This window comes from Excalfactoria chinensis, chromosome 12, assembly GCF_039878825.1.
Source record: "Excalfactoria chinensis isolate bCotChi1 chromosome 12, bCotChi1.hap2, whole genome shotgun sequence".
Classification (NCBI taxonomy): domain Eukaryota; kingdom Metazoa; phylum Chordata; class Aves; order Galliformes; family Phasianidae; genus Excalfactoria; species Excalfactoria chinensis.
Genome location: NC_092836.1, coordinates 1,552,500 through 1,580,299, shown reverse-complemented (window position 1 = coordinate 1,580,299; position 27,800 = coordinate 1,552,500). Strand labels below are relative to the sequence as shown.

The following is a 27,800-nucleotide window of genomic DNA, read 5'->3' as shown; positions in this document are numbered from 1 at the left end:
AAGTTTTGGTTTCAAAGGCCCTCCCTCTGCCTAGAAAATCCTACAATAAGTCAGTGCCAGTTTTGTCAGCATCACCTTCATCTGCGACCATGCTACACTTCTACTCTCTGCCACATTACCACAGCAAACTTAAGAGGCCAAAACTAAAACCTGCATCTCCAGAAGCCTGAAACAATTCAGTTACTGGTTGCTACACCCCTTTTTACTGCTTCCTTCAAGAGAAGGGTTAGGTCCAACCTACATTCTTCAGCAGTAGATATCTAGGAGACCTCACCTTCAGGAAACGCACACCCAAAGCTCCAACAATTGCTCTACGTGCTAAGTTGGCTTGCTTCTGCATCAGCTTTCACAGCCCCACCTCAGTGCTGCTGTAGCTGCCTGCTTCTTTTCAGGGACTACAACAAAACCGTCCAGCTTAACATATGGAGAAGCCTAGGTGCCCAAATAGAGCAAAACCCCAGACAGATATCACCACAATCCCCTTCCCACCCCCCCACACACTCCACTATTATCACAAACTGTTGGACACAAACACATTTGGTTTGATATCTTCACTTCCACCTTTTCCCTTTTTTGCACTGCATTTGAAATACTACTCACAAAATACACACCCCTATTGCTTTTCTTCAGCTGGAGAACAGCCTCAAACCACATCTAAACCATTAAGGCAAAGCAGTAGTAGTCATTTTTCCCACCAGTTTGGTGCAGTACAAATGACATTTGAACATTTCTAGCTTATTCCTGCTCTTCGTGATGATGGTTATGGTTCAAGAAACTACATTCCACACTTCATATTACCAGCTGACTCAAGTACAATTGGACAAAGAAGCCTTAGTCTTCCCTATTGCTGATCATAACAACTTATTGAAGCAAACCAAACTCATGCTGCTTATACCTTTTCTAATCACACTGTAATAGTTATACTGCAGCTGCCAAATTTTAAAATATGTTCACAATTTTTTTTAATAGAGTTAGATTCCTTTCATCTTCTTCCCTCAGCTGGTACTAGTAAAACTGAGACATTTCAGGGGCCATCTAGCAAGCTAGAGGCTGCCGGTACTTCTGCTGGTGGTTCAGCTCCCCTTGCAGATCTCTAGGAAGGATTTGCTTCTGCAGAGCCATTGGAATCCCTGCACAGTAGCTGGAAAGCTTCTGCATTTTAGTTTCTTGCCAGTTGTCTATAGCAACGTTTCTTGACAACAGTGCATAACAAACTGCCAATGCACGTCTCCTAGTTTCAGTAAGAGGGGATAAGCATTGCCTTCATACAACTTGTGTTTGAGAAGCAGTCTGACTGACTTGCATTCTAAAGTCGCATCCACGTAGATGATGCTTCTCTTCCCTCCAATAGAAAAATGCTTGTTCTGTCCTACAATACTGTGCTGTCACAGACAAAAAGAAAAGAGGACCACCAACCTCTGTACAGTACTCTCAACATTATAATCTCTCAAACAAAACACATCCTAGAATAACGAAAAGACAGAGCTGTGACAAGCAGAAGCCTATACAACAAAGGACTAAGCTGCATGCTCAGACACTAAGTTCTCCTTTCAGCCCCACCACTGATCTGCATTCTGACACCTCTTCCATGCTAAAGTAAATGCCTTCCCAAAAGTTGGATGTCACAGTATGCAGCTGGTGAGGGGACAAGCAAATAAGAGGGAGAAAAAAAGTATTTATTTTTTTTACCTGCTCTAAAACACTGTAATGTTGTGAGACAACGTTTGCCTACAGCAACAGCATGAAGTGCCAAACAAGGCAGGCAGTCACTGCACTCCAGAGCACTTCACCAAAATAATCGGTACAATCTTTCTCCGTGTCTGTTTCAAAGATGCTTTTTATGCCAGTAACTTGCAAAATGACCTAATAAGAAATGCTGAAAAACACAGCAAAAAAGGCAGCTCCTGGAAAGTTTACTTTAAACAAGTACAGAAAATGCTCATTTAAAAAAAAAAGGCAGCCAAAAAGACCAGTGTGGGCTCAGTTCCAGTTCTCTGGCATAATGCTGGCTCTGTTAGCACTACAGGCAATACTTTAGGATCTGGCTGACACACCCAGCAAAGCGGCTCCCAACACTGTGTTTGTTTATAGCAGTAGCCAGGACTGAACTTACCCTGGAATTCTGTTTATTTACTTCTTTCAACAGAACGCCTGGTTAGAGATTTCTGAATTGTGGAACTAAAGAAGGAAAAAGAATTCCTCCACACTGACAGCTGAATTTTCTCTCACGAAGCTGGAATGACTGCAGCTGTATTTATTCACCATTCAGCACCAATTGTGTTTGGCTAGTGCGATTTAACCATCTCAGATCTCACAGTACACAAATGGTCATTTTCAATAAAAATACACTAACTATTCTCAGGACCTTTCTTTCCTCACAGGAGAAAACCAAATCCCACATTTTTGTCACAATCATTTACAGCACAGACTCACACAGATGAGATTTCAGTTAGCCTCCCCCTTTCACCCAAGGTAAAATTAAACTCTACCAACACACTCCCTCAATCAAGAACCAACTTTATATAAATCTATCAACACTGATTACTCCAAGTTACCACATGTATGGCAAACTGTTAATCATGGCCTGAACCTCTGATTAACCATCTGAGGCAAGTGTCAGGTCAGCTGCGGGAGCACAGGTGAAGGTAATTCAGCTGTGCTACTGGAAGGGGTTGAGCTTGGCTCCACCTCTCCTAGATCCCATTTAAGGGCTGACCACCACTAAAGGCAACATCTCTTTTTGGAGATTGCTTCTGTGTGGAGTTTCTACAGTGAGCCTTAACACTGGTGAGCATCTTGACCGTGAGCCTTTCCTATATAACCTCTGGCTATCCATCTACTTCACCTCTGTATAATTACAACTGTACACCACAGTATCCGTTTGCAAGGAAAAAATTATGTTGGTGAAAATGACTCAGCACAAAACCCTGTTGCTCTCAGTTGTTTGTCATAACATGTACCAATTCCCTTCCTTTTTAGCTACCAAACTCAGGAGGGTTTTCTTTTTTTTTTTTTTGCCAAAATTCACTTCTCCTCCAGAAGAAAACTGAATCAGCTCCAGCTTTACAAGCAGTTCAGCCACTGAGACCAGTGCCTTGCCTCGCAGGAAGAGAACTGGAAAGAAAAATAGCAAGGCAAGCGGGATTCCACAGGGTTTTGTTTTGTTATTGTTGTTTTTTTAAATTCCTCCATACATTGCCTTTTTGTGTAGTGGTTTGGAAAGACCATAATTTAAACATTGTTGCCATAATTGCCAATACATCTACCCCAGTGATTTCCAAGCAGGATTTTCTCTGCTGCATTACTCACTGCCTGATGGATTTCAGCCTTCACTTCTTCACTCAGCATTCCCTCAAACACAAAGGAATCACCGAACTTCTCTGCCTATGGAAAGAACAAAAGATTTGATTATATTATCGAACAAACACTATTCTCAAGATGCCAGTCGCATTTAGAGCTTTATTCTGTCAAGAATAAGGAACAGTAACTTTGAGTTGTCCTTCAAAGAATCCGTTTTGGAATGGAAAAGGCAGCATTGTATCACAGGATGTCATTGTTCTTAACAGTCACTGGACAGATGGCAGCTCCAAGAGCTTCTGCAAATGCTTTTTGGGTTGTTTTCCCCCCCCCACTTCTGTTAATTAAAAATGCAGTTCCAATTGCCCCAATTGCTTTAATATGTTACAATGAATAATCTAACATTCAAGGACATATTGCTGTTTGCAACAAACAAGTCCTGTTCAAACTCAAAATCATTACACAACCTTTTTTCATAATGGAGCCAACAACATAGAAGGGCTGATTTTATCTACAGCACTATTTCTATCTATAAGGATTCTGTCTTCCTGATGAGAACCAGCTTATCAAAAGAACTCAGTAAAATGTCTCCTTTGAGACCTGATCATTACCCATGCCTTTATTTGCCTAAGCGTTTGACAGGGTTTCTGAAAGTTGTGTAGGAACAATTAGCTGTCAGGAAAGATCAGTCCCTCATACACAGGTAGCTTCTTGCTCCCAGGTGCTTTAGCATATTCTTTCTTATTCCATTGTTCTCAGTACTCTGCATGAAACCATTATTATACTTGCTATTACATCTTCTTTAGGCAGAAGAACCTCCTACCACTCAGCTTGTTATCAAGTAGCTGCAATGAACTAGCCAGCAGATTCCTCAACAATCACATGATTTTTCAAATCTCTCCATCCCTGCTCCTTTTAAATAAGGAAAAAAAAAAAATGATCTAATAATGTTGTTGTACTGGTACAAATATGTTCTCAGACCCCAAGGTTTTACAAAAGGGAAGTAATCCTCTTCCTATACTTGGGACTGGTGAGGTCCCACCTTGAGTGCTGCATTCAGTTTTGGGCACCTCAGTACAGAAAGGACATTGAGATGCTGGAGCAAGTCCAAAGAAGAGCAACAAGGCTTGTGAAGGGATTGGAGAACGTGCCTTATCAGGAGAGACTGAAGGAAGTGGGGCTGTTTAGTGTGGGGAAGAGAAGGCTGAGGAGAAACGTTGCTCTCTGCCAATATCTGAAGGGTTCTTAAAGCAAGAGCTGGCTTGGGCTCTTCTCACTGGTAACAGGTGGGAAATGGCCTCAAGTTGCACCGGGGGAGGTTTAGGTTGGATATCAGGAAAAACTTCCATACAGAAAGGGTTGTAAAGCACTGGAATAGGCTCCCCAGGGGGTTGGCTGAGTCACCATCCCTGAATGTGCTTAAAACTGTTTGGGTGTGGTGCTCGGGGACATGATTAAGCAGAGGGCTGTTAGAGTTGGGGTACTATGGTTAGGTTGTGGTTTGACTTGGTGATCTTGAAGGTCTTTTCCAACCTGAGCAATTCAATGACTCTATGCTTCTAAAAAAATCTATATAGCCATCTTCAGCCATCTGTTAGTTTCACCCAGGCTGCCTCAGTTACACTGGAAAAAAGATTTTTATTTTAGATACTGAGACACAAAAAGTAACAGTACTCATCTATCTTCATGTCCTTATAGACTCCTAGGCAACAAAGCAAGACAATTCCATCTCTCCTACCTACATCCAAAATATTCTAGCATGCAAATCCCAATACTACATTGTAATGTCCTTCAAAAAAAGAAGTTATGTTTTTAAACAGGGTTTTTCCCAACACAGACGACAATGAGAAGAGACTCTACTCTTCCACCTTACCTCAGTAAGATACCCAGTAGAATTCACGAATCTCTCAAATTCCTGATTGCTGACCTCATATTGATCCATATAAAAGCTTTTAACATGGACTCTTCTTGCAGGCCACTCTCCATCTTGCTGTATTTCAGGCTCATCAGTGCCCATAGTGAAAACTCCTCCTGGAATAGCAACCATCTACAGAGGAAAGAGTTAACATCAAAAAGTTATGAAAATGTAAGACTGAAAGGCCTCTTATTGGTTTTATTCCCCCTCTGCCTCATCTTTGGAGCTGCCTGTGCTCAGAGCAGCACCTGATAGATGAAAACAGCACAACAAAAATGACAGCCTTGACATTTCAGTCACCAACTGCTTGAAGGGAACAGTAAGACAGAACTTAGAGAGCAAAAATCCCATTTGTAGCTCTTCCTACATTTAGTCTGGGCAATGCAGAACTTTTGCTCAGGATATATGAGCAAAAAAATGCTTTCCTACTGTATTAAAAGCCAAGAAGCAGTACAGAACAGAGATATTTTTACTCATAATTAGATAAGTAGTTTTACATTTTACTGAATTCCTAGGAAGATATGAGTAATCCGTGAAGAAACTCGAGATTACAGAACTGTCACGCACTCTTCTGAGGACAAGCACAGCATGCATGTTTGCATATCAACTTCTTATGGGACTTCATTTCACAAGAGGCACCTGCAGCATTTGATCACTAGTCACACTGCTAGCAGGCAGGCAGGCAACACTTGCAGCAGTGTGGGCCAAAGAGGAGACACATTCACATCAATACATTTCACTCTTGATGACTGGCCTCGGGCTTCTTAAGTAAAGAACAAAAGCAAAAGAACATTTTAACTGCCTCAATAAAATGCCTTCCAGCCATTTTCCAGGGAAACAAAATTTCCTTCCACCTTTCTCAGAAGGCAAATGCCCCGGAGGTCTTGTCCTGATGCAGCAGGTGTTTCCCAAGACCACTGTGAAGATGACAGGTAGATCAAACTACTTCTTGTCCAACCGCCATTCACACAATACATAATAGCACCCCCCCAGCCGTCCCATTCAGAAGCCTCTGTTAGAAAGACAAGTGACAGCTACTGCTCTGTAAAACCTCCCCAGGTAATATTTTGAGTGCTCATGCTACCAGCTTGCCAAGATGTTTCCCAACTCATCAAAATGAATGCCTTAGGGAAGAACTGTCTTTCTGCTTTCTTTCCCCCCCAAGCATTCCCAAGATCTTCTTCCACTTAAGTCTCGCCCAGCAACACTTAAATTCACATAACTTGCAGTGGAGTTATGAGAAACACTACAAATACTTTTCCTTTGAATTAGCTACATTTAAAGCTAACTGTGTCCTCATATACACTTTTCCACTACAAAGGAACTGAGCACCTAAAGATAGTCTGTAAAAGAACCCATAAAAGGGCTTCGGGATAAGTCTGCTTACATTTTTTAGGCCTTTGGGAATGACAACATGGAACAGTTCACCACTTCCTCCTAACCTCTTTCCAATGCACTGTAGTTAAAATAACTCCTTGAAGTAGTGTTCAAAGCAAGGCTGAAATCTCACCAGAGAATCGCTGTCTGAAAGGACGTGAAACATTAACTCCTTCTTTACAGTCTACAATTCATTTTCCAAACCTGAAAAGTCCTGACAGACTGCCCATCCAAGACTGACATCCAACACTGATTCCATAGGACTATCAGCCTCCAGCAAGGCTCATTTCACAGCTCCACCTCCTGTTTGGAAACAGAACCTTCCCTTATCAGCTCCATGATAGCATCAGCACGTTTGGTGTTAACACAGGCTGCAGGGCTCAGGTGTCTGACAGCGTCCTTCAGCGCATGGTGGAATGTGGCATTATACATTTCTGCAGCACTATCGCACCCAGAAGGAACACTTACAACATTAATGGAGCAGTTACTGAATATCCAGCCTTGAAGTACAGGTAGCTAACGCCAAGGAACTCATCCTTAAGAAGCATCACAGCTGAACTACGGAAGCAGCAATCCAACAGCAGAGGCCGACAAACATCACCCACTGGGCCGGGCAGTCAGAGACTGTTAGCCTTATGGTGAGGCCCACAGCGGAACACCAAGATCTGCTCGTTGCTCCCCTCACACCCCGCTCCCCACAGCCGAACACGTCCCACACAGCAGAGCACCGGGTGTCAGCAGGCCGGATATGAGCACAATTCCTTCTCCAAAGCGCGGACTGCCCGGGAGCGGCGGGGTCCCCATCCCGGTGCCGTTATCACCGATGCGGCACCGCGGGCGGGTCGGACAGCAGGAGCCCTGAGAACGCGGCCTTGCGCCTCCCGCCCTCCCCTCGGAGAGCGCCCAGCTTTCCGCCTCAGCCTCCGCCTGCCGCTCACCGGCCCGCGCCCAGAACTCTTGCCGCCGTTGGTCGCCGCCGAGTACCGCCGGGCCGCCGCCTCTCGCTCATCCCCACGGCCGCGACTACCGCTGCAGCCGCAGGTCCCGCCGGGAGCTGCCTCCTTCACGGCGCCCACAATCCCCAGCAGCAGGAACGACAGGCGGACGGCCGCGGGCGCAGCCATATTGGCAGGAAGACCACGTGCCTTCCGCAGTCACGTGACCATATGCCTCTTAAAGGGGCAGCGGCTCCGGGCTCCTACTGCCCTTCAGCGGGGTCCGTTAGCTGCAGAGGAACTGCAGCGGGGAAGCTGGAGGTGGAGGGCGCCAGCAGAACGAAGATGGCATTAATAGCAGAGACTCGGCCAGGTTCAGGTCTAAGGCTCCAGCGTGCTGCGTTTAGTCTGAGTTCAATGGCAGAATGGACTGTAAGAGTGCACCAGGCCCTTCTCTGGAGCGTGTCTGCATCTCCCCGTTAGTGGGAGGTGGTGCAACAGAGCATCATCTCAGAATAAGGACTGAGGAAAAAGTAAATGAACATTAACTTGCCTGGGCACGTGTCTTTGTGTCCCTGTGCTGGGGCTCGGATGTTTCGTGCTTAAAAATGGATTTTACCAAGTGTGGTACAAGAAGTCTTTGTGGCAAGATCACCACAGCGAGCTGGAGAGGGAAAAGGAGACATCACCTTTTTTTCCCCCAAAAAAAAGATTACACATTAACACATTAGTGTGTTGCCATTCACCTGGCTGGTGACAAACCAACACGCTAATGTGCAGGCTGAGTGGGTCAGAAATGGAAAAGTACTTTCTGGATGCACAACAGCCTCCTACTTTGCCCTTGGGAGGAGCAGCAATTTGCTGCTAGTAGCAAGATACAAATTGCTACCCCACTCTGTGCCAGCTCAGCTGGCTGGGACTTTGCGATCAGAGCAGCAGCAATTCCCACTCACCACAGCTCTGCTGAGGAGCTGGGGGAGCAGCAGGTGCACACAGCTGGCTTCCTGTGTGCCACAAACCCACAGTCCTGCTTTGGTATTCCCCTGTACACATTGCACAGCGAAGGTGCGGAGCCTGAGGTGGATCCTGCACCAGTTGGATGGTGATGGACCTGTCTCAGTTCTGAGCTGTCAATACTTTCTGCATCAGAGAGCAGGAAATCACCTTGTTTTCTTTACTTTTTTCCCGTGGTTCACTGTAGCTCTTGAAGATTTTGGTGCTCCAACATAAAAATCTTCACTTTGTGTGGAAACTTCTGTTCAGGACCATCAGCAAAATGCATCCACTGGGTCCTCTGCTATGCTGAGGGAAATCTTTACTCGTTCTGTGGGATGTTAACTGCATATATTTAATAGCATTTTCCTCATACAAGTGGGGACTATGTAGCAAAAAGAAGCATATAAAATAGAAAGCTCTTTGTTTGTTTGTTTGTTTCTGTGTTTGTACCAGAAAGGAATACTACCGAGCTCTATCGGCTCTATGAAATGTTATTGCGTGTTAAAATGACAGTGCTGGGAGCCTTCACAGGCATGCATTCCAATTAGCTATCATTAGTCCCTTTTGCCCTGTGATGTACTCAGAAATCTAGCAGAGTGCAGGAAAATAAAAGCATACAAATTGAATTATAAGATCAAGTCACCCTCACTGCTTCGGGGTCAGAAAATGTAAACATTCCTTTAATGCAGAAGCAGTGATCCTGGCCCCATGCAGTAACACATCCAGGAGAATGCAAAGTAATTATAGCTTTCTCCTTTCAAATGTCCAAAGCAATTTACTGAAATGGCAGCAAAATCCAGGTAACAAATACTACTGTCTTCTGGAGCTCAAAGCAGTCTGCTAAGATAACTTGCCCTTATTAAAGCCGTGGGATTCTGGCTGTGTCAAAACCAGCTCAATTCCATCAGCTAGGACAGCTTTCTGATGTATCATGCCTACTCGTTCTCATCGCCTGTTTTCCTAGAATTCTTTTCTGCCTTGTTTCTGTACTTCCATCAGCAAGATTTATATTCTTATGTTCTCTCGGGAGACTAAATGAAGCAGTTGCAATGACAGTTTGATTCTGAACAGCATCCAACTTCCAGCTTCTAATCCGGAGGACTTCTGAGAACTTTTATGGGTGTCATTTACCCATCATCTTTATGCTCCGAAGTCATTACTTCACAGGCAGCTAATCTCTTCTGCACAGGGTTTAATTATTCTCTTTGCTCTCACTGATTACACCGTGCTCCAGAATTAAGACACTGTTATTTAAAATATTACAGAAATAGGACTTCTCAGCACTTAGCTGAAAAGCTGAGGTGTTGCCTAGCGTTCCTCTGTCTTGCTCATGTTTTTCATCTCCTAGTGCTCCAGTCCTAGCATAGACAGCTCTTTCTGGAAGCCGATCATTTATCTCATCATGGGGGCAGGTCACGTGCAAATGAGCCTGTTTGATCCTTACAGTCCTGGTGGCTGCCTGAAATATCTTCTGTTCCTCTTCTTCTTCCCTGGCTGCTGCTTGTGCAGCTGAAACAACAGCAGAGGAAGAAGTATGCAAACCAACTCAGCAGCCTGGAGTGCTCTGACTGAAACAGTCCAAGCAAGTCAACAATTAATTGTAGATTAGGCAGCATTAAAAAAAAATAATAATTAAAAATCACACACACACACACTAACACAAAACCCATTTCTTGCAAGGTGTTTTCTTGTGACTGAAATCACACAGGTGGTTGGGCTGAACATCTTATTACAGCACTCCTGAGATTAAGGTGGTATCTACTACTTAGTATTTTTGTCAGTATTTCCTCCCTGAATTCTTGAACAGCTTTGGCTCCTTGGACCCTTTTTTATATTTACACACAACCTAAGCCCAGTCCCTTGTTTGCTGGTGATCCAATAGGACTCTATTCCTCATTTCTCCATACTCCACAGTACTTTTGAGTGTGAAACCTGTCATTTCCAGGCTGCCCTACCATTTCATCTGTTCTTAAAGCTTTAAGATTATAGGAGATTTATGAACTCACTGTGCTTGCAAAAGCATAGCAAAGAGGAATGGAAACTTTTCTTGTGTTGGAAATGTCTGTGAGTATCTTCCCAACAGCCCTTCAAATGTAGCAGGTTCTTTGCATGACTTGGTCAGTATTTGTGGCTGAAGGGTCCTCATTGGAACATCCTCCACAGTCACTGAAGAACTGACCCAGCAAAGGTGTTCTGTGAGAGAAAACGTGGCCTCTGACATTCCAGAGAGGTTGCAGAAGGGGCAGGAGACAGACAACATGAGTGCTGCAAGAGAAGCAAAGAGGGGTATCTGCAACCCTCTGCACAACAAAGTGGTGATTTGCAGACTGGGAGGTACCAGAATATCCCCAGGTCACCCCTGCAGTCTCCTGTGCACCCTGGCTTCACGCTGGCAGGCTCTGTGGGAATCCCCCCAGACATGGCTTGTGTTATGTGCAACTTCTCACATACTGCTGCTCTTCTGTGCACCAAGAGCAGAATTCTGCACACTGATAGCAACAGGCACAGCTCCTAGTGTTGGCTGCAATGACTGTCCTTCCACTATGCCTACATGCACCCAGCGTTCCGGCCCTTGCCTCTCTTGGCTGCTGAGCTCTGCCAGAGATTAGATTTGATTACATGGGAATTCATTAGGATTACCTAACGATATTAAGCACCATTACTCTGCCAAATTTCTGATGAGTAACGGCTTTGTAGTACCGCAGCCAGGGCTGGGAACGGCGCAGCTCCATCGCTGACCTTCGCTTCAGTTTCTAAGCATCAGACTTCAGCTTCTGAAGCACCGTTATGAGTTCTTCACGGTAATTCAGTGCGAGAGCGGCACGGTGTGCAGCGTGATGCAGCCCTGAGCCAGGCCTGCTCCTGCAGCTCCACGGCAGCGGGCCGGGCAGCGGGCACAGCACTGCCTGAGGAGACCAAGGCCCGCCTGCACTGCCCGCACTGCCCGCACTGCCCGCACTGCCTCACAGCCGCAGGTGGGTGCGGGGCACAATTCCCACCCCGCACACCCACAGCTGAGCTCCGGCCGTGCCCGCCTGTACCCCACGGCAGGCAGAAAACCGCGGTGTAACCACGAACCGCGTCCCAAACGAGCATTTGAAGGACAAACAGTTGTATTTACAATAAACAAAAGCAAGCATCGCTTATTTACCACCGCTTCTCACTGCTCCCAGCAGCGGTGCCGGCCCAGGCGCTGACACGGCCCCATCCCTGCCGGACGCTCCCTGACCAAACTCCACGGCGGGCCGGCTGTGGGCGCGGCGGTGGGCGCGGCGCGGTGCACGCCGGGAGCTGTAGTCCCGTCAGGGCGCTGCCCGCCTCCAGCACGCGGCGCGCGGCACGGCCGGGACTCGGCTACCCAGAAGGCCCCGCGCGGCTATATAAGGCTCGGCGGCGCGCTCGGAGCGCAGTAACCATGTGGATGCGTGGCTGAGGCGGCGGCAGGTCGGCACAGCCTTCATCCTAACGGAGCGGGCAGCGCCGCCGGCCAGCATGGGGCTGCACCGCTAGCCCGCCCCGCACACCGCTGACAGGTAGGGATGGGGGGAGGCCGGGTGGGGGCGTGAGGGCTGCGGGTCCGGCGGGAGCCTTCGCTGTGCGGCGATGCCGCTCCGGGTGGGAGAACGCGGCTCTCGTCGCCCGGATCCGCGCTGTGGGCAGCGTGCGGGACAGTGCGTGTAGCCGGGGCTTGGCTCTTAGCGCCGTGCTCGTGCGGGCGCTCGGGTTCCTCAGGGTGCTCTTGGGGCTTCTCTCCCCGCACGCTGCCGCTGCCCCGGAGCGCACGGACCCCCCGGCCCTGCAGTGCCGCCCCGGCCCGAAGGCCTCGAGCTGCGCTGCCGGCGGGCCCAGCCGTGTGCGCGGGCTGTGAGCGGCTGAGCGCGCTGCTTCCCGTCCGGAGCGTCTCCGTGTTGAGGCACCGCGCTGCTCCCCGAGCTGCGATGTCAGCCCGTTCCCTCGCGCAGCGCTGCGGGCTCTCGGTGTCCCGCGGTTCTCACTGTGGCCACGGGCCGCCGGCTGACCGCTGCGGGAAGCGTCGCGGGTGCAAAGGGGCCCCGCGGGGCGATTTGTCGGAGGAGCCGGGGCTCCGGCTCCAGAAAGACGTGGGGCTGCTGGAGCGGGGCCAGAGGAGGCCGTGGTGATGGAGGAGCATCTCCGCTTAGAGGAAAGGCTGAGAGCTGCGGAGGGCAGCCCGGGAAACAGAAGGCTCCAGGGAGTCCTCGCTGCGGCCTTCCGCTACCTGAGGGCAGCTGATAAACAGGAGAGCGACTTAGTCCACGGTTTGATTGCAATAGGACACGGGGAGTGACTTTAAACTATGACAGGGGAGATTTAGATTGGTTATGTGGGGACAGCTCTTTACTTAGAGAGCAGTGAGGCCCCGGCAGTGCTGCCCAGAGCTGTGGTGCCCCATCCTGAAGGTGCCTGAGGCCGTGGAAGGGCCCTGGGCAGCCTGAGCTGAGGGGCAGCCAGAATGCGGCAGGGATTGGGGCCGGGGGAGCTTGAAGAGCCCTTCCAACCCAACCATGCTGTGATTTTACGATAACCAAATGTGAGAGCTGTCTGTCAAACCCAGCAGCTTGCAGCACTGTGAATGGGCAGTGATTGCTGTGCGTAAACAAGACGGAGTTATTGTGAGTATAAAAAACACAAACAATTCCATTGTTTTTCCAGACAAGTTGTTACAGGAGTGCTGTGGTGTAGAACTGTTTATCTAGCTAATTACTTTTAATATTTTTTAGCCATTTTTTTTGTTAATAATGTTTTTTGTTTTTTTTTTTTTCTTGTTAAAACACCTTGTTTTGCCCTGAGACTAAAGACTTTGCCCAGATGTGTTTCCCCTGCTTCCACCTGCTTGTTTTGCAGTGTTCATTAAGCCTTGAAATAGGGAACTGGGTTTTCTCTTAGAGGTTAATAAATTAGGAAGTAAACCAGCAGAGTAACCCTGGTTTGCCTTTGCAGTTGTGGGGTGGAGCTTAGCTGTGGGAAATTGTCTTCTAAGATTTGCTGGCCATGAGCACCAGCGCTGGAGCGTGGAGAGCATGAGGGTGCACACGTGGCTGGGGCCTTTGGTTGGAGCTGCAGGTGTGAGGAAGGGCACCCAGTAGCAGTCCCTGGTTGTAAGTGAAGGGGGGAAGGTCAGTGGGGTCTTCTGGCACTGCACTGTGCAGATGGATGCTATTGAAGCTAAACCTGTGTTTCAGTGCTATGTAAACAGGACCCAGGCATGCAGAGCTCTGTCCTGTCTTCTTGTTCTGCCCTTTGGATGGAGCAGTCAGTGAGCTGACCGTGCTGCTCCCCAGTGATGCTGTGCAAAGTCCTGAGAGTATGGTGTGCTCCTTATGAGTGTGCAGTGCAACAAGTGGCATAATGGGACCCGAGGTGCTGTTGGGCTGTAGCTGTGAAGGCAGCTGTGGTTTCAGGGCTGTGCCTTGGGGCAGGAGGGATGCAGGACCCTGTGAGTGCGTGGAAGGGAAGCAGCTCACAAAGTAGCTTAGGGAGATCGAAGGGGCTTAGAGCTGGGAAGTGATGTGCTGGGATAAAGTTATGTAAATGCAGTAGTTCTGTCATAGTGTGGCTGTGATATTAATCTGGGTACATAAATATCTTCCTTATGGAATGTTCCAAATGAGTTTCTGCTTCTTGACGTAGTACTTTCACTTATTGCTTTGGTAGTTCTTTATTGTGTAATAGTACAGAAGATGAGGGGGAAAAACACTGAGCAGTTCTGTACAGCCCCTGTATTGCAGCCTGAGTGCACGTAGGTGCTGATTTCCAGGTAGTATAAGGCAGGGGACTCCAAAGCCTGTTGGCAGATCCTGCCCATGTCTGTGGTGACTCAGAGTGGTTCCATCATGCATCTCCTGTTTGGGAAACTGTAGCTCAAACTGGAACGAAGCTGCAGAATTCAGCTGTGGGTTTTGAATTCAGAAAAGCTGCTTATTCCTAGCTGTGGTTTTGGTGAAGCCTATCGAAACTTGCACGAGAACCAACTTATTTTTCCTTCCTATCAGTGCTGTATAGTGAGAATAAAGTCACTGTAGACCTGGGCAAGTTTACCCTGTAGGGAAAAAAGTGTGAGAAGTGTATGGAAGCAGGCGTTCCTTTGCTGGCATACAGCTTGTAGCAGTGTAACTCCATCCCGGTGTGCCAGAACGCTCCCTGGAGGGTGGAGCAGGGAGCTCAGTGTTTGTGCTTCTCCCATCACTGCTGATGGATTGACAAGGGCTGAAAAAAGGCTCTGAGAAGTGAGTTTTTTGGGTTAGGATGTTACGGCGTTTCAGCTGTTGGAGTAACCTGATACTGAGTTATAGGGAAAGAGGCCTGGATGCTGAATCCAGTTATAATGATGTGTACTTAAATGATTCATTGCTCTCCTCATCTCTGCCCTGTGCAGGGTGTCTGAAGTCAGAAGGCAGTGATCTCTGTCCGTGTACATGCAAGAAATTTGATCACGGTAGGCCAAAAACATATGCTGCCAGACGACTGTGGTTTTTTGTTTTAATGATTTCTGGGAATTGCTTAGTAGCAATTTAGTATGAAAGTTTTACAAATATTTGGTTTGCATCCTGGCAAACTCTTTCCAACTCTTGAAAAATTCAGAGATCTGCCAGGAAGTTCTGAAGAAAGAAGTGTTAATTGTAGTATCGTGATGTCTGTGCCCTGTCTGCAGCCCGTGCAGACAACAGGGGTGGATGCTGTTTGCTGACAGTGCTTGATCTAAAGGGTTAAATGAAAACTGATGGATCTTCTGTTGAAATAAATCAGTGTTGGCCAATCCTTCATCTGCAAGGGTTAAGCAGATTCAGTTGCTAATGCTCTTTATGAGCTAAGTTGGTACAGTATTTCAAACCTTTGCTTCAGAGGAATCACTTGTTTGAGTTCCAGATGATTGCTGGGAGGCCAACATGTTCATCCAGCCCAAGAGCTTGAGCCTCCCCTGCACAGCAGCGACAGTGGCTGGGTTTTTGGGTCAGGAGGGTGCAAAGTAGGTCCCTTGGCCACCAGTGGTTGCCCACGTGCTGGTCATGTGCTGGTAGGGGCTCCTCCTCCCCTGCGCCTTGTCCCAGGCACTTGGGCTCTCTGTGCAGACCTGGCTGCCTGCTGAGGTGTCCAGGAGGGAAGGAGCGAGCTCACCACACAGAGCTGCTGTGGCTGGGAGCTGTGTACCACTCAAGCCTTCAGCTGGAGAGCCCTGCTGGGGGAAGAGAAGCGTTGGCACTACTGCCAGCGGGGATCTGAAGCTACCAAGAGGCATCCTGCAAAGCCCAACCCTGGAAGGAGACGCCAGTGATACCATGGAGGGCAGAGAACCTCCACCAAGGTAAAGGAGGAGGTGGGAATTACAGCACTCAGAAAAGGTGAAAGAGTTGTGCAAGGGCAGTTTGGAGGGATGGACAGGCAGAAGAAAAATGCTCTGCTAGGTGTAGGGAGCACTGCATTTGATAGAAGCCCACATCTCTTGAAGAAAGAAGTGTGGGCTGTAGGAGGCAGCCCACTGTGAGTGAGGTCTGGCAGGTGTATGGCTATGAGGGTGCAATGTTCTATGTGCTTTCCTGCCCTGGCCAGGCTTCAGTAGATGTTGTAAGCCATGATCGCTCTCCTTACCTGCGACATTGGTTGCTCTGTTTCTTTTGGCATGTTCCAAGTCTCTCCTAATAAAATGTTCTGGAAAACATTGTGTGCTCCTAGGGCTTCGCCTGGAAGCTGGCATCTAGGCTGCTTCCTCCCACCAGGTCTAGAGCCACTAAGTATGGACTTCAGTAGGCATCAACTTCAGCAAGTGTTGCCCACTTCTATGGAATTAAAAAGTTGCTGTCAGGTCACATTTGGTTTGAAACTTTAAAAATGATTGTTCCCTGACAGTGCATCTCTAATAGGTGCTCTTTTTTGGCTCCTGCAGATGCCCGTCAGTGGGATCTGTCAGCTGTGTTTCTGACATCAGCCTGATGGCTGTGCTGGGAGATGGCTGTCACAGCGTACTGCTGCCCAGTGCCTTGGTAGGGGTGTTCGGGTGGGTTTTCTGTCATGGCAAGGTGGCTGTTTGCCCACCTGGCTGCTCTGCATGAGTGAAAATAATCAGCGTCATGCATATTTGTTGTGTGGAGGATGTTCTTGAGGCTGAAGTTGACAAAATGTGCTCCTTTATCTGTTTCTCCCTTATTATTAAACTGTGCTTCATTGCACCTACTAAGTGTTACCTTCTGAGTAACTTTCTAATTGTAATGGTAACTGTAAATAAATTGATTTATCTACCCATCAACAGAAAGTATGGTTAGAATGCAATTAACTTGGTTGTTGTCATGCTGAATGAGTTTAAGTGTCTCTTCCAGCTTACTTCAGGAGTAGGGAAAACGTGCTGGAGTACCGTGCAATGGAGCACCGTGCAATGGAACACGCTGGGAGAGGTGCACTGAGTGCAGGGAGCCCTTTATTGGCTCTGGGCTCCAACTCCTGTGTGCCCTATGCTAAGTCCTGTGTACTGCTGCATCCTCCTCATCCTCCACCTGCAAGCTGTGGAAAAATCTGCTGTGTTTTAAGCTTTAAGACTGAAAAATACTTTCTCTGAGAAAGTGCGTTTCTCCTTTTTAATCTAACAGTTCATCAAAAGAAAACTTGTCTGTGCATAGGAGGCTTCTGGACATGAGAGGCTGCAGTTAAATGGAAAACAAGATCCTGTGGTAGATAAACAGAGCGTGCTGATATCTTTTAAAATGTGTAATCTGTAAAATGACAACACCTGTTCCTGCTGTTGGAGCCTGCAGCCTTTGCTCCGTGGCCCAGCCCTGCTGCTCTGGCTTTCCCACTGGGCTGTGCGTGATGTGATCGGTTAAGCCAGAAGCTTTGAAAGTGGCAGTACTGCCTCCTGAAGCCCCAGAAGGGTGATTATTCACTGGGTGATCTTTAAAAGGGGCGATTCCTTGCTTTGGCTGCTTTAATGGAGTTCCTATGAACCTTTCTCACAGCCCTCTGTGAGGAAACATTCCTTCATTCTTTTTTAATTGAAATAAAAATGGGAAACACAAGCTTTTCTGTTTCAGTTTTTATGACAGGAATTGCACCTGTAAAAATAGACACGAAATACTGGGAGGACCCTATCTCAAGCATGTGGAAATCATTACAAAAGTGTGTGTTAGGAGCAACATTAGACTGAGGCTATAGGTCCAACTTAGGTGTGCAGTATCTGCTGGGTTCACCTCTGACCAAGTCTTTGTGATGGTGGTGGTGCCTGCTAAGTGAGGGGACTCTTCATATGCATGGCGATGGCTTTTGCCATTAAGCAGTCCTTTATTTCTAACTTTTGTTGTCGCTACTCTTAAAAACTGAATTCCTTCTCTGTTAAAAACCAAACCTAAGCTTTGGCTGTGGAGCTTCCTGTGTCTGCAGGAGTAATGTGAAGCAGTTCAGCACAGTTTGAGATTTGATTCTTACCTAAACAATCTAAATAGGGAGGAAGACTTTGATGAAGTGCTGCCCCAGTTTCTGAAAAGTGCATATAAAATCACAAGTCTCTATTTAATTGAGCAATAAACCACAGTGCAAATATGATAATAGGGAACTGAGCACATCATTGGACCACAAGGCACAGTGAGGAGCTTTCTTGTTCAAAATAAACATTATTAGAGTCATCTTCAGAAGATTAAGTCATTTGTGTCGCAGTTGTTGGAAATCCACTGTCAGTGATGAGACTCACTGAGTATTAAAATCCCACACAAAGCAGATGCGTGAGATGTGGTATCAGCAAAATAGCTTGAAATTCTTTGAGAAGCCTTTCAGTGCTCAGTTGCTGGAGGCGAGGAATAGCATCCTGCAGGAGTTTTGTTTCAGTGGGTCCCATCTGTAAGGAGGAACTTCAGACAGGGCCTTGACTCTTGCTCAAGGAAAACAAACCTCTAGCGTTGCTCTGAAGCCTGAGTGTGGAGATTGGGATGAGTGATGGGAGGAATTAGTGTGATATGTTTACAAAGATGTTGCATTTCTTATTCAGAGATCTTCAAAAAGCAGATGTCTCATTAAGGTATTTGATATGTAACAGTCAGTTTGATTTCAAGTGTTTTCACTGCTAATTCTGCTTTAACTGCTGTTATGAAGTGTGTTTGCATGGGAACATGAGTTGAAATCTCCCAGCTGAGTTTCAGTGACAGTATCAGGCTTGCTGTGGCTGAATCAAGGTCGTTGGGCTGAGCACATAGCCTGCCTGTGTTGCTTCTACTTGTTAGCATTCACTGTGTGCAGTGCAGCTCATTTTTAGGGTGTGCAAGATGGAATCTGTACAGATGTGACCAAAAATGGGCCCTGTGCTTCCTACAGCTGCTGACCCAGCACAGACCAGGCATCAAAGCAGCACAGAGCAGCAGGGCAATGCTAAAGCTCCAGAGGTGTTCCCTTTGCTTTACTTTGCTTCCTGGATGTAGTTAATGTGCTCTCATATCCAGTCCCATGCATCAAAGCTAAAGGAGTGCAGAATGACTTTGAGAGGCACACCTTGCAGTTCTGGTGAGACCCTGTGTGGTTCTGTATTTGTTATTTGGGCTATCTTCTTAAATAGGGGCTTAGTTTTGTTTTCTTGCACAGACAAATTGTGCTTAAAGTGTATCTGAAGGCACGCTGGCTTTTACATAGGCAGGGTGAAGTCATTGCCTACGTAATTAGAAGAATTTAAGCTGTCAGGGCTTAAGAAGAATAACTGTAGGAAGTGCTCATCTTTGAGGTGGTTTTCTGTGCTCATGGGTAAATACAGCTGACTTCCCAGTACAACAGTCTGCCTCTACATCATATTCCATTTCTCATCTAAAGCATTGCGAAGTTTGTCAATATTGCTTCTTTTCCCCCAAAACAGAAAAGCCTTTGTCTCCTTTAACAGCTCATGTTGCTGCTGCCCTCCATGCAGCCATCTGCATTACGAATCTGGAGAAACCCAGCTCACCTTTTCTGTGCCTGTATGCCCGCATTGCCACACTGTCATCTCCTGACCTTCCATTTGTTTAGGAGTTTTACTTCAGCTTTGATGATGACACAGCAGCACTGCCAGGAATTGGTTCCACGCAGCACCAATGGTGCCCCTGGGGTCCTTCCCTCTAGTAATAATCAATGGCTCTTGGCACTGGCATATCTAAAACAAATAAACTGCGGAGTGAGGCTTATGTTTATCTACAGAGCACAATTGCTTTTTGAGCAGTGATTTTGCTTTGAACACCACCAAGGGCTGTGCACACAGGAATCCCCATCCCTTGTTCCTCAGGGGTCACTGCTGTCAGCCCGTGCCCGGTGCTGTGGATCCCATGTGTGGGAAGGTCCGCATGCCCCAGCTGTGCTGTGTGCATGGCTGCCTTGTGCCCAGGCTGACAGAGCTCTCCCTTCAGGCTCCCCGAGATTTTGGGGGCACATTGACAACCAGTTGTTTTAACAGGGTTTTCAAGCTGGGCACCTGGGAACATTGCTTAGGAAATGCTTGGAGTTGTTTTTTTTGTCTCAGATATCATAGTTGTCGAAGACTCAAAGGTGGGAAATACTCAGTTTCTGTTAGTTTAAGGCAAATAATTGATTAATCAGTGGACTAATGCTATTAGGTGTCACCAGTCCTCGGGAGGAAGCTAGGAGAGCAGCTTACAACTGAACAGAGCTGCTTTGGAAATGATTCCCTTCATGTGTGACCGTGATGTGGGTCACTCAGCCCCTCGCCCCACCTGCTGGAGCCTGTGGGGTAATGCCGGGTGAGTGGCTCATGCTATGGGAAATAGTTACTGTGATGCCAAAATCTCATTGCATATCCTTAGGCCTGCTTCTGTTCAGCAGTCTGGGATATCAGTTTTTTTTTCACTGGGGAAAAATGTCTTTTCTAGTGGGAATCAATAACTTAAACCTGCACATTTTCTTGGAAACTGCTTTGGCAAACATCTGCCTCTTCCAAAGGGGAACAATGCAGTCCTGGGAAGTAATTCCTGCTGAAAGGGATTCTTATCTGCAGTTGTAAAACAGAGGAGTTAAGAGCTAGAAATGCAGTGATGCTGTAATGTTCCACACACCCAAGGCTCCGAAGTATCAGAAATCAGTGCAGGGTATGAGCTGAGCAGGCGTTGTTTCCCCAGATGTATCACAGTTTCTCTGGGCTGCTTCTTCCCTGGGGCTCCGTGAGCTTGAGGCAGAGCTTTCATTTTGAGGACCCAAAAGCTTGTTTTGTAGGAAGTTTTTTGTAGTTATCTCCAAGTCAGAAAATAGGGAAAGCTGAGATTCTGGTGATGCTAATTCAGCCTCTGCTTATTTCTGATGTTTTTGGCATGTATTTTTAAATAGATAGTGATGGTTTCTGTCCACTTATGAAGAGGAAAGGGAACTTTTTTTTTTTTTTTTTTTCCACAAAGAGGGTTTTTTTTTCACCCAGAAGGTGGTGACACACTGGAACAGGTTGCCCAAGGAGGTTGTGGATGCGCCATCCCTGCAGGCATTCAAGATGTGGCTTTGGGCAGCCTGGTCTGCTGGTTGGTGACCCTGCACGTAGCAGGGGGTTGGAACTGGATGATCGTTGTGGTCCTTTCCAACCCAGGCTGTTCTGTGGTTCTGTGAACAGGGCTCTGTAGCATATGCAGTGGCTGAAGGACTTGGCACTAAGCAAGCAACCTGAAGCCAAATACATTGCTTCTGTGCATGCAGGTTTGATTTTGGAGGAGCTGAGACTTCTCACTCTGCATGTGATTTTGACCTGTTCTCTTTTGGGTTTGGATCTTTTCATTTTGGCTTAATAACTCTGTTTATTGCCCCCCACCCCGATGCTTTGGGGCCAGGCAGTGAGGAGGGGTGGCTGTTTGCAGCTTTGCAGAAGAGAAGTGCAGCCTTTGTTTTTTACCAGCACCCTGATATCTGCTGTGTGCTATCAGCATTAACTTTTAAATCCCCCAAATCTGTCCTCATTGATCTCCAGCCTTGCTTAATAAACTTGAGCCTTACACCTTTGGTAAACAAGATAATGCTCGGTGAAAAAGAATATTTATCCCACGCACACGTCAGGGCTGAGCTCTATAACAAGCGTAATTTCCTGCTGTGTATCTCCTGATGGTAGATCACTTGGAGTTGATTTTGGTGTGTCGTGCTTGATGTGAGGGAGGGTGAACGTGTTTGCAGTTATTTTCCCTTGCAGTCCTGGGCTCTGCCCTTTGGAGCATCGCTGGCCTGCAGGAGTGAGCAGCTCAGGGCGATCCAGTGCTGCCTGCTGGTAGGAGCATTGTGTGCAGAGAGCTCAACTCAGGGTTTTGAGGTTGGTGATCAAAAGCCACAGCTTAGGAACGTCTCCAAGAAACCAGTGAATGGCTTTTGAAAGGACATCTTTGAAAATCTCTCTGGTTGGGCTTCCTTTTTATCAGGGCTCCTGTTGTTTGTCTCTCTCTGTTGCTGTGGCAGATGGAAACTTGCTGTTCTGTATTTGTTTAAATGACAGGCGAGTCCTGTGCTGTTTAGCCCAGGATTTGGGGCTTTGAAGAAAATGATGGTGTTCTTAGTGCTGCAGAAGCTGATGAGGCTGAGTCGTGGCTCCTCTGTCTTACGTTTGTTTTTAAACAGGATCGGATGTTCCTCGCTTCACAGGGATTTGGCTTCTTGATGTGTTGTTTAAAGTATTTGTCTCTGAAAAATCTTAAGCTTTACATTTTCAGATGTGAAATCCATTGTTGGGCATATCGAGTGGGTCTTGCTGTAATGCCCTATTTGAAGCAGCAGCTCTGGATGCATGGCTCATCCCAGCATTCCTGTGGGTGACAGAAGCTGTTCCCTTCCAACTCCAACGATTTCTATGGTTTTATGAATCATGGCACTGTTTTACATTACTATTCCTGTGAGTGCTATTTCAGCGTACCAGAGGACCTTTAAATACACTCATACCTACCTCTCATTGTGGCAGAAGTGTTTAAGCAGAGATATGGGTTGTAATACAGATGGTACAAGGAATGGAGCTTAAACCAAAGCACTCTTCTTCCCTTTTTCCTTCTTGCATGGGAAGAGGCACGGAAGCACGCCTGGCGTGAAGTATCTATGAACATCTGTGGGGTAGGATATGGCTTCTAGGGAAATAACCCATGCTGCAAGGGGTGCCAGGAGCCTGCTGTTTTTCCCTAGCTTATTTTTCTAAGCAAGCATTTTGGCATGCTGTGTTATCCTTGATACCTGAAATTCCAACGTGGGAGCTTGTCCTGTTTTCCAACCAAATAAACACAAAGGGTCCTATTGTTGTAACCTCCAGTGATTTGTACGGAGAAATCATTCTACCTAGTAAGTAGTAATGTTTTTCTTTATTCTTCTAGGGGCTCTAAGCCAGAGATGACCGACAAGATGTCGAGCTTCCTTCATATTGGAGATATTTGTTCTCTCTATGCAGAGGGCTCAACCAATGGATTTATTAGCACTTTGGGGTAAGATCAGCTGTTCTCTTGTACAAAACATACATAAGAGCTCAATCAGCTGTCACAGGCCTGATTTCCAGGCAATGCTGGGCAAAACCAAGTTGTGTTCTCTGCAGATTTTGCCCTAAATTTCAAAATGACCTGAAAGAAATATGACAAGTTAGATTTTTTGGGAGGATGAAGGACATGTCAATGACTGTGGTATGGTTTTAATGTACTTGTGGGGAGGAGGAAGGTTTCCAAGGTTAAGCTGTGGGTAGAGGGAGTGAATGAAAGTAACTGATTTTCATGTTGTCTGTCCCATGTCCATCTGTGTGTCCTGTCCCTTCCTGCCACCCTGGTCAGGAACAAATAAGCCCCCGTGCTGATTGGAACAGAGATAGCACTGTATGTGTAGGCATTGGAAAAACAAAATTGAAAACCCTGAGCCAAACCGTTCATACACCACCGAGTTACCGCTATGACTAGTTGTGTCTTGTCCTATGGTGTTTGAGGTTTCTCATACAAACAAAATTGTACTTCTTCAGTCAGAGGAGAACATTTTCAGTCTTTAGTGTTGGCAACAGCCAGCCGCCCAGGAGCTGCACTGGGAGCTGAGCTGTGCCTGTTCCTGTGTCCTGAGCTTCCTCACACAGCTCCTCTGTGCTGTCTTCTGCAAAGCCATCTGAGCAGGTGCTCTGTAGGAGAGTGCCTCTTGAGCAGGAAGACATGCATCCCACCTCATTCAACAGAAGGTAGTCCTTCACATAGGAAGGCTTTGCAGAGAAACCACAGAATTGAAATATAGCTTTGACACGAGTGACAGGGTTATGTTTGATTCTACTCAACTGCTGCTTAACAGAAATCTCTCTGAATGTTGGAAGCTGGCAGTGGAGCTGTGTATGAGTTTGGAAGAGCTTCCAGCGGGCTGGATGAGATGCAGACACATCTGCCACCTGGTTTTAAAGCAGTGGGAAATTAGTGGGAGGGAAATAGCGTGGCACATTGCTGTGTTCTTCGATAATGAGTAGCAAAGAAGCAACCAGAAAGCTTGGTGACGTGGTGAGTGGGCACACACACAACATGCTCTTTCTCATTTCCAGTAGCCGTAAGGGCCTCAGGGTGGGTACAGTGACAGCAAATTTTTTGATGCCTACTGTCCAGATGCATCTGATAAATGAAGCTCCCAAGCAGGGTACAAAGACAGCATCCTGGTAAGTCTCTCAGCAGGAAACAATGGGCTGGAATCTCATCACAGTGACTCCAAACTAACTTGTAGGTTTAGTCCTCTAGCTATTAGGATTCTGGAAAATAAGGGGGCAGAGAAGGAAGCAGACACTGAAGATGCACCATGATCTATTATAGGAAAGAGAAGAAAATATGGGATGCTGCCAGAAGGGAAAGAAGGTATGATAAAAGCGAGGGGATGTAGTAAGTAGGGTTGATTGAATAGTATTTGGCAAATGTATTTGACAAATTTCCCAGGTACTCGTCAAATATGAGATGCACACTGTGCAGTATTCGATCGGCTGCGTAACTGGCCAAATACTATCTGCTGGAAACTGGCAAAACAAACTGAGCGATACTATACATTTGGCTTTTTTTATTCCTAGTATTGAAGCAAGTTTGGCAGTAGATAATTCCAAAACAAGTAGAAAGTTGTTATGTTTAATCCTATAAAATGCATGATGGACATTATGCAGTGGCTGTGGCTTTTGATGGCATTGCTGAGCAGATATTTTTCACCATGGGTAGTCCTTTCAGACACTACAGGCCCGTAGCACCTATTTGTTTTAGGCTTGATGAGATGTTCCAATGGCAGATTTAAAGACCCCTCAGCATTACAAGCATCCTCGTTGATTCGATTAGTACTGTTTTAAGGTAACAGCATTACAGAATGGCCACACATCTTCTGAGCCTAATTTGAGCCAGAAATCCCAATTGCTATGTGAAACATGAAATGCATTATCATCTTAATAAGCCTTCATAATCAAATTAGCTTTGTCCCATATTTAATTTGGTCTTTGTCCTGGAGAAAATTAAAGAACCAAAGAGAAGATTTCAGTGTAATTGTGCTTTATACCATGTGGAGTTCTGACAGTCTTATGTCATAACGATGTGTAATGACTTGTTCATGTGGCTAATGAAGGTTAAGAAACAGATACTGCTCTACATTCTAATGTCATTTTAGCCGTAACTCTCTTTGAAGAGTGTTCCTATTTAATATTCCTATGACGTGACTGTTGCTTAATCAGGACTTTACTCTTGCTGTTTCCCAAACTCAGTGCTGTCATCACTATGATTGCTATATATCCTCTTCAGTGTTTTGCACCCTGTAAAGTTATTTTCTTAGTAATTTGGGAAGCTCCTCTTTACTTTCAATTGAATCTCAGGATAAGAGGGATACACTGCACTGAGAGTAACTGTATGGGGGATTATCAGAGTAACCCATTTGCCTTTCAATACGTTTTGGCCATTCGTTCACTAGAAGCAGGTGTTTCAGTGAGCTCAGTGCTGTCATTCTTGTTGGAGCACGTGCATGTTTGTATAATACTGAGTAGGGAGAAAATCCATGGGGAAAAAACAACTTACTCTGAATGTTTGCATTTGCAAAACTTAGATGTGTAGAACTGTCAAGTCCACTTAGTCTCTCTGATCTCTTAATTCTTATGCACTTCTTGACTTTCCGTAACTGCTGTCTCCAGATGCTCCCTGCATGTAACCAGCCTCTGCAAGGAACAACTCTCATATTCTAGACCTCAGTCTCTTTTTCAAGTTGATTCTGCATGAGAATGGACCTCTCAAACCTCTAAGACCTCAGAGTTTTACGTTCTACTTCTGTGTAGAAAGCCTCTTTGACAGATTGGTTTTAAGGGGCCAAACTGTAGAGCTGAACATCAAACCAGAAACAACAAACTATTTGGTCACGGTTGCATTCCTCGCAATTTGGAAATACTGTTTGATAACGGAGCAGTTCCATGTTGTTACAAAGCATGCTAGGAGCAGAGCAGCAATGACAAGTGTATCTTAAATGTTTAATGTACTCTGGGGGCTTTGCATTGACCCTCCAGGTTTTTGGTTGTTTTTGTTTGGTTGGTTGGTTTTTTGCTAATGTGTGTTCACAGGAGAAGCTCTATGCTGGCATTTCCTATTAAAATCTCTTGGGTTCACTTATCCAACTCATTTCCTTTCTGCTAAAGCAGGAGGAGGTTAGTTTGCCCTTCTGATATTGCTAGTGTTTATGACTGGTAAGCTGGACAGTATATTTATGCCTTCCTGTCTCCTGGGGGTCAATTTTTACTGTGGCAGTTGATGCTTCTGCCTTTTTTGATATTTGAGGAGTGTTGTGTAATTAGTGTCCAGTTCACCCGGTCATATTGTCCTGTTCTGTCTCTTAATGCAAACACAATTACACCATTATTCAAATCTGTCCAAGAGGCAATAATTGTTTTAAGGCTGTTTCTCACTCAACTAGAATATGGGCTGTTCTGTCTGCACCTCAAGGAGGGGACATAAAGCAGATGCAGTTTACAGGAGCAATTACTTACTTATTGTCCCACCTATCTAGAAGCATAGCTCTGGGCAACAGTAGAAATTAGCTGCATGCTTCCTAGAGAGATTTGGCATTTGGGCAATGTCTTCTGCGGAAGTGGCCACTTGGATATTTATTGTGGATAAACCTTTTTGGTTTTGCTAGCAAGGATGTAAGCTATTGCAAAGGAAAAGAATCTTACTTGATTTCTCATTTCTTTGCAGCCTTGTGGATGACCGGTGTGTTGTACAGCCAGAAGCAGGTGACCTTAATAACCCACCCAAAAAGTTCAGAGGTGAGTTCACTAGGCAGTTTGTTACCACCCAGGCGGAAGAAGTCCTTCGTTTTGTGCAAACTGTTTCTGAGCATCTCACTTTCTATAGAGTGTTTTAGCATTGCTGTCTTCCACAAAGGGCAACTCATAAGGGGGGTGGAAAAAGTATGTGTGTGAATGTCTCTGAATTGAATTGTGTTGTGGGATGTGAAGGCTCTGTGAGGGGTGGCTGCAAATGGGGTCTGGCTTTCACATCTGTCCTACCAGTATGTCCCTGTAAGTTTCAATTCTCATTTCAAAGAGTGATTTGGACACAGATGATTCAGGTATTGAAGACGCAACCTGGAGGAACTTTAAAAGTCAGTGTTAAGCTCTCCAGAACGAGGATGATGATATTACATGATCTAGAGCACTAACCAGGCAACCAAATCAATAAACAAATCCAGATCTGACTGAGATGACTGGGCGTAGAAGAGACTGGGGACAAGGTGGGGGTTGGAAGAGACAGGGAAGGGGTGGTGAGAGAGAAAAGCAATTATTTCTAGCATGGTTTAGGAACTGCAAGTACAAAGAAACATTTGTTTGGCATAAAATGTTGTTGGACGTTGTAAAAGTTCTCATGTTACTTATAATTTATACATTGAGAAAGAATGGTATGAACCTTTTCCAACCTTTGTAGTCGCTTCACTAAAGCTTTCATGGGGAAGTTTATGCTTAATGGTAAATGGCAACAGAAGTCATAAAATTTTAGCAGGCATTTCAGTTGTTTGTGTGCTTTGTAAGCGTGGCTCAAGATAAAAACACTTTCTGCACTAATATATTCAGAAGAAATGTTGAAATTTATCTCACCATCGTTACCACAAGTGGAAAATGCCCCATTTTTATGATGAAGCAGAGGCACTCAGGTACGTGTTGGGATGTTGTCTGTGACAGAGTCAGGAACTACAGCCATGTGTCTTCAGTCCATGTGTTTTAAGGGTACCTTCCAAAAATACCTTCCTTGCAAACAGAACACAGCCTTCCCTAAGGTATTTGTCTGAACAGCATCCCTTACTTCGGGGATATAAAGCAACAGTGGGCATCTGGTGAATGCAATTCATCAATCCTA

The 27,800-nt window shown here is 46.1% G+C and overlaps 2 protein-coding genes across 4 annotated transcripts in view; one reads left to right on the top strand and one right to left on the bottom strand.

Moving 5' to 3' along the window:
* The window catches only part of SUMF1 (sulfatase modifying factor 1), a 30,379-nt gene extending 18,602 nt beyond the window's left edge, over positions 1 to 11,777 (bottom strand). The window contains exons 1-3 of one of the 2 annotated variants that reach the window (XM_072347162.1): positions 11,672 to 11,777; positions 5,171 to 5,344; positions 3,310 to 3,384 (exon numbers count right to left, since the gene is read on the bottom strand). In XM_072347162.1, the coding sequence (XP_072203263.1) occupies positions 3,310 to 3,384; positions 5,171 to 5,344 (249 nt within the window). In that variant the 5' untranslated portion in view covers positions 11,672 to 11,777. Of the gene's footprint in view, positions 1 to 3,309; positions 3,385 to 5,170; positions 5,345 to 7,527; positions 7,730 to 11,671 lie in introns of those variants that run through there. The other variant, XM_072347161.1, reaches the window with a different exon arrangement.
* A 151-nt stretch (positions 11,778 to 11,928) lies between these two features.
* ITPR1 (inositol 1,4,5-trisphosphate receptor type 1) overlaps positions 11,929 to 27,800 on the top strand; it is a 151,040-nt gene continuing 135,168 nt past the window's right edge. The window contains exons 1-3 of one of the 2 annotated variants that reach the window (XM_072347530.1): positions 11,929 to 12,053; positions 22,809 to 22,916; positions 26,643 to 26,713. In XM_072347530.1, coding sequence (XP_072203631.1) covers positions 22,825 to 22,916; positions 26,643 to 26,713 — 163 coding nt within the window. In that variant the 5' untranslated portion in view covers positions 11,929 to 12,053; positions 22,809 to 22,824. Of the gene's footprint in view, positions 12,054 to 15,610; positions 15,842 to 22,808; positions 22,917 to 26,642; positions 26,714 to 27,800 lie in introns of those variants that run through there. The other variant, XM_072347531.1, reaches the window with a different exon arrangement.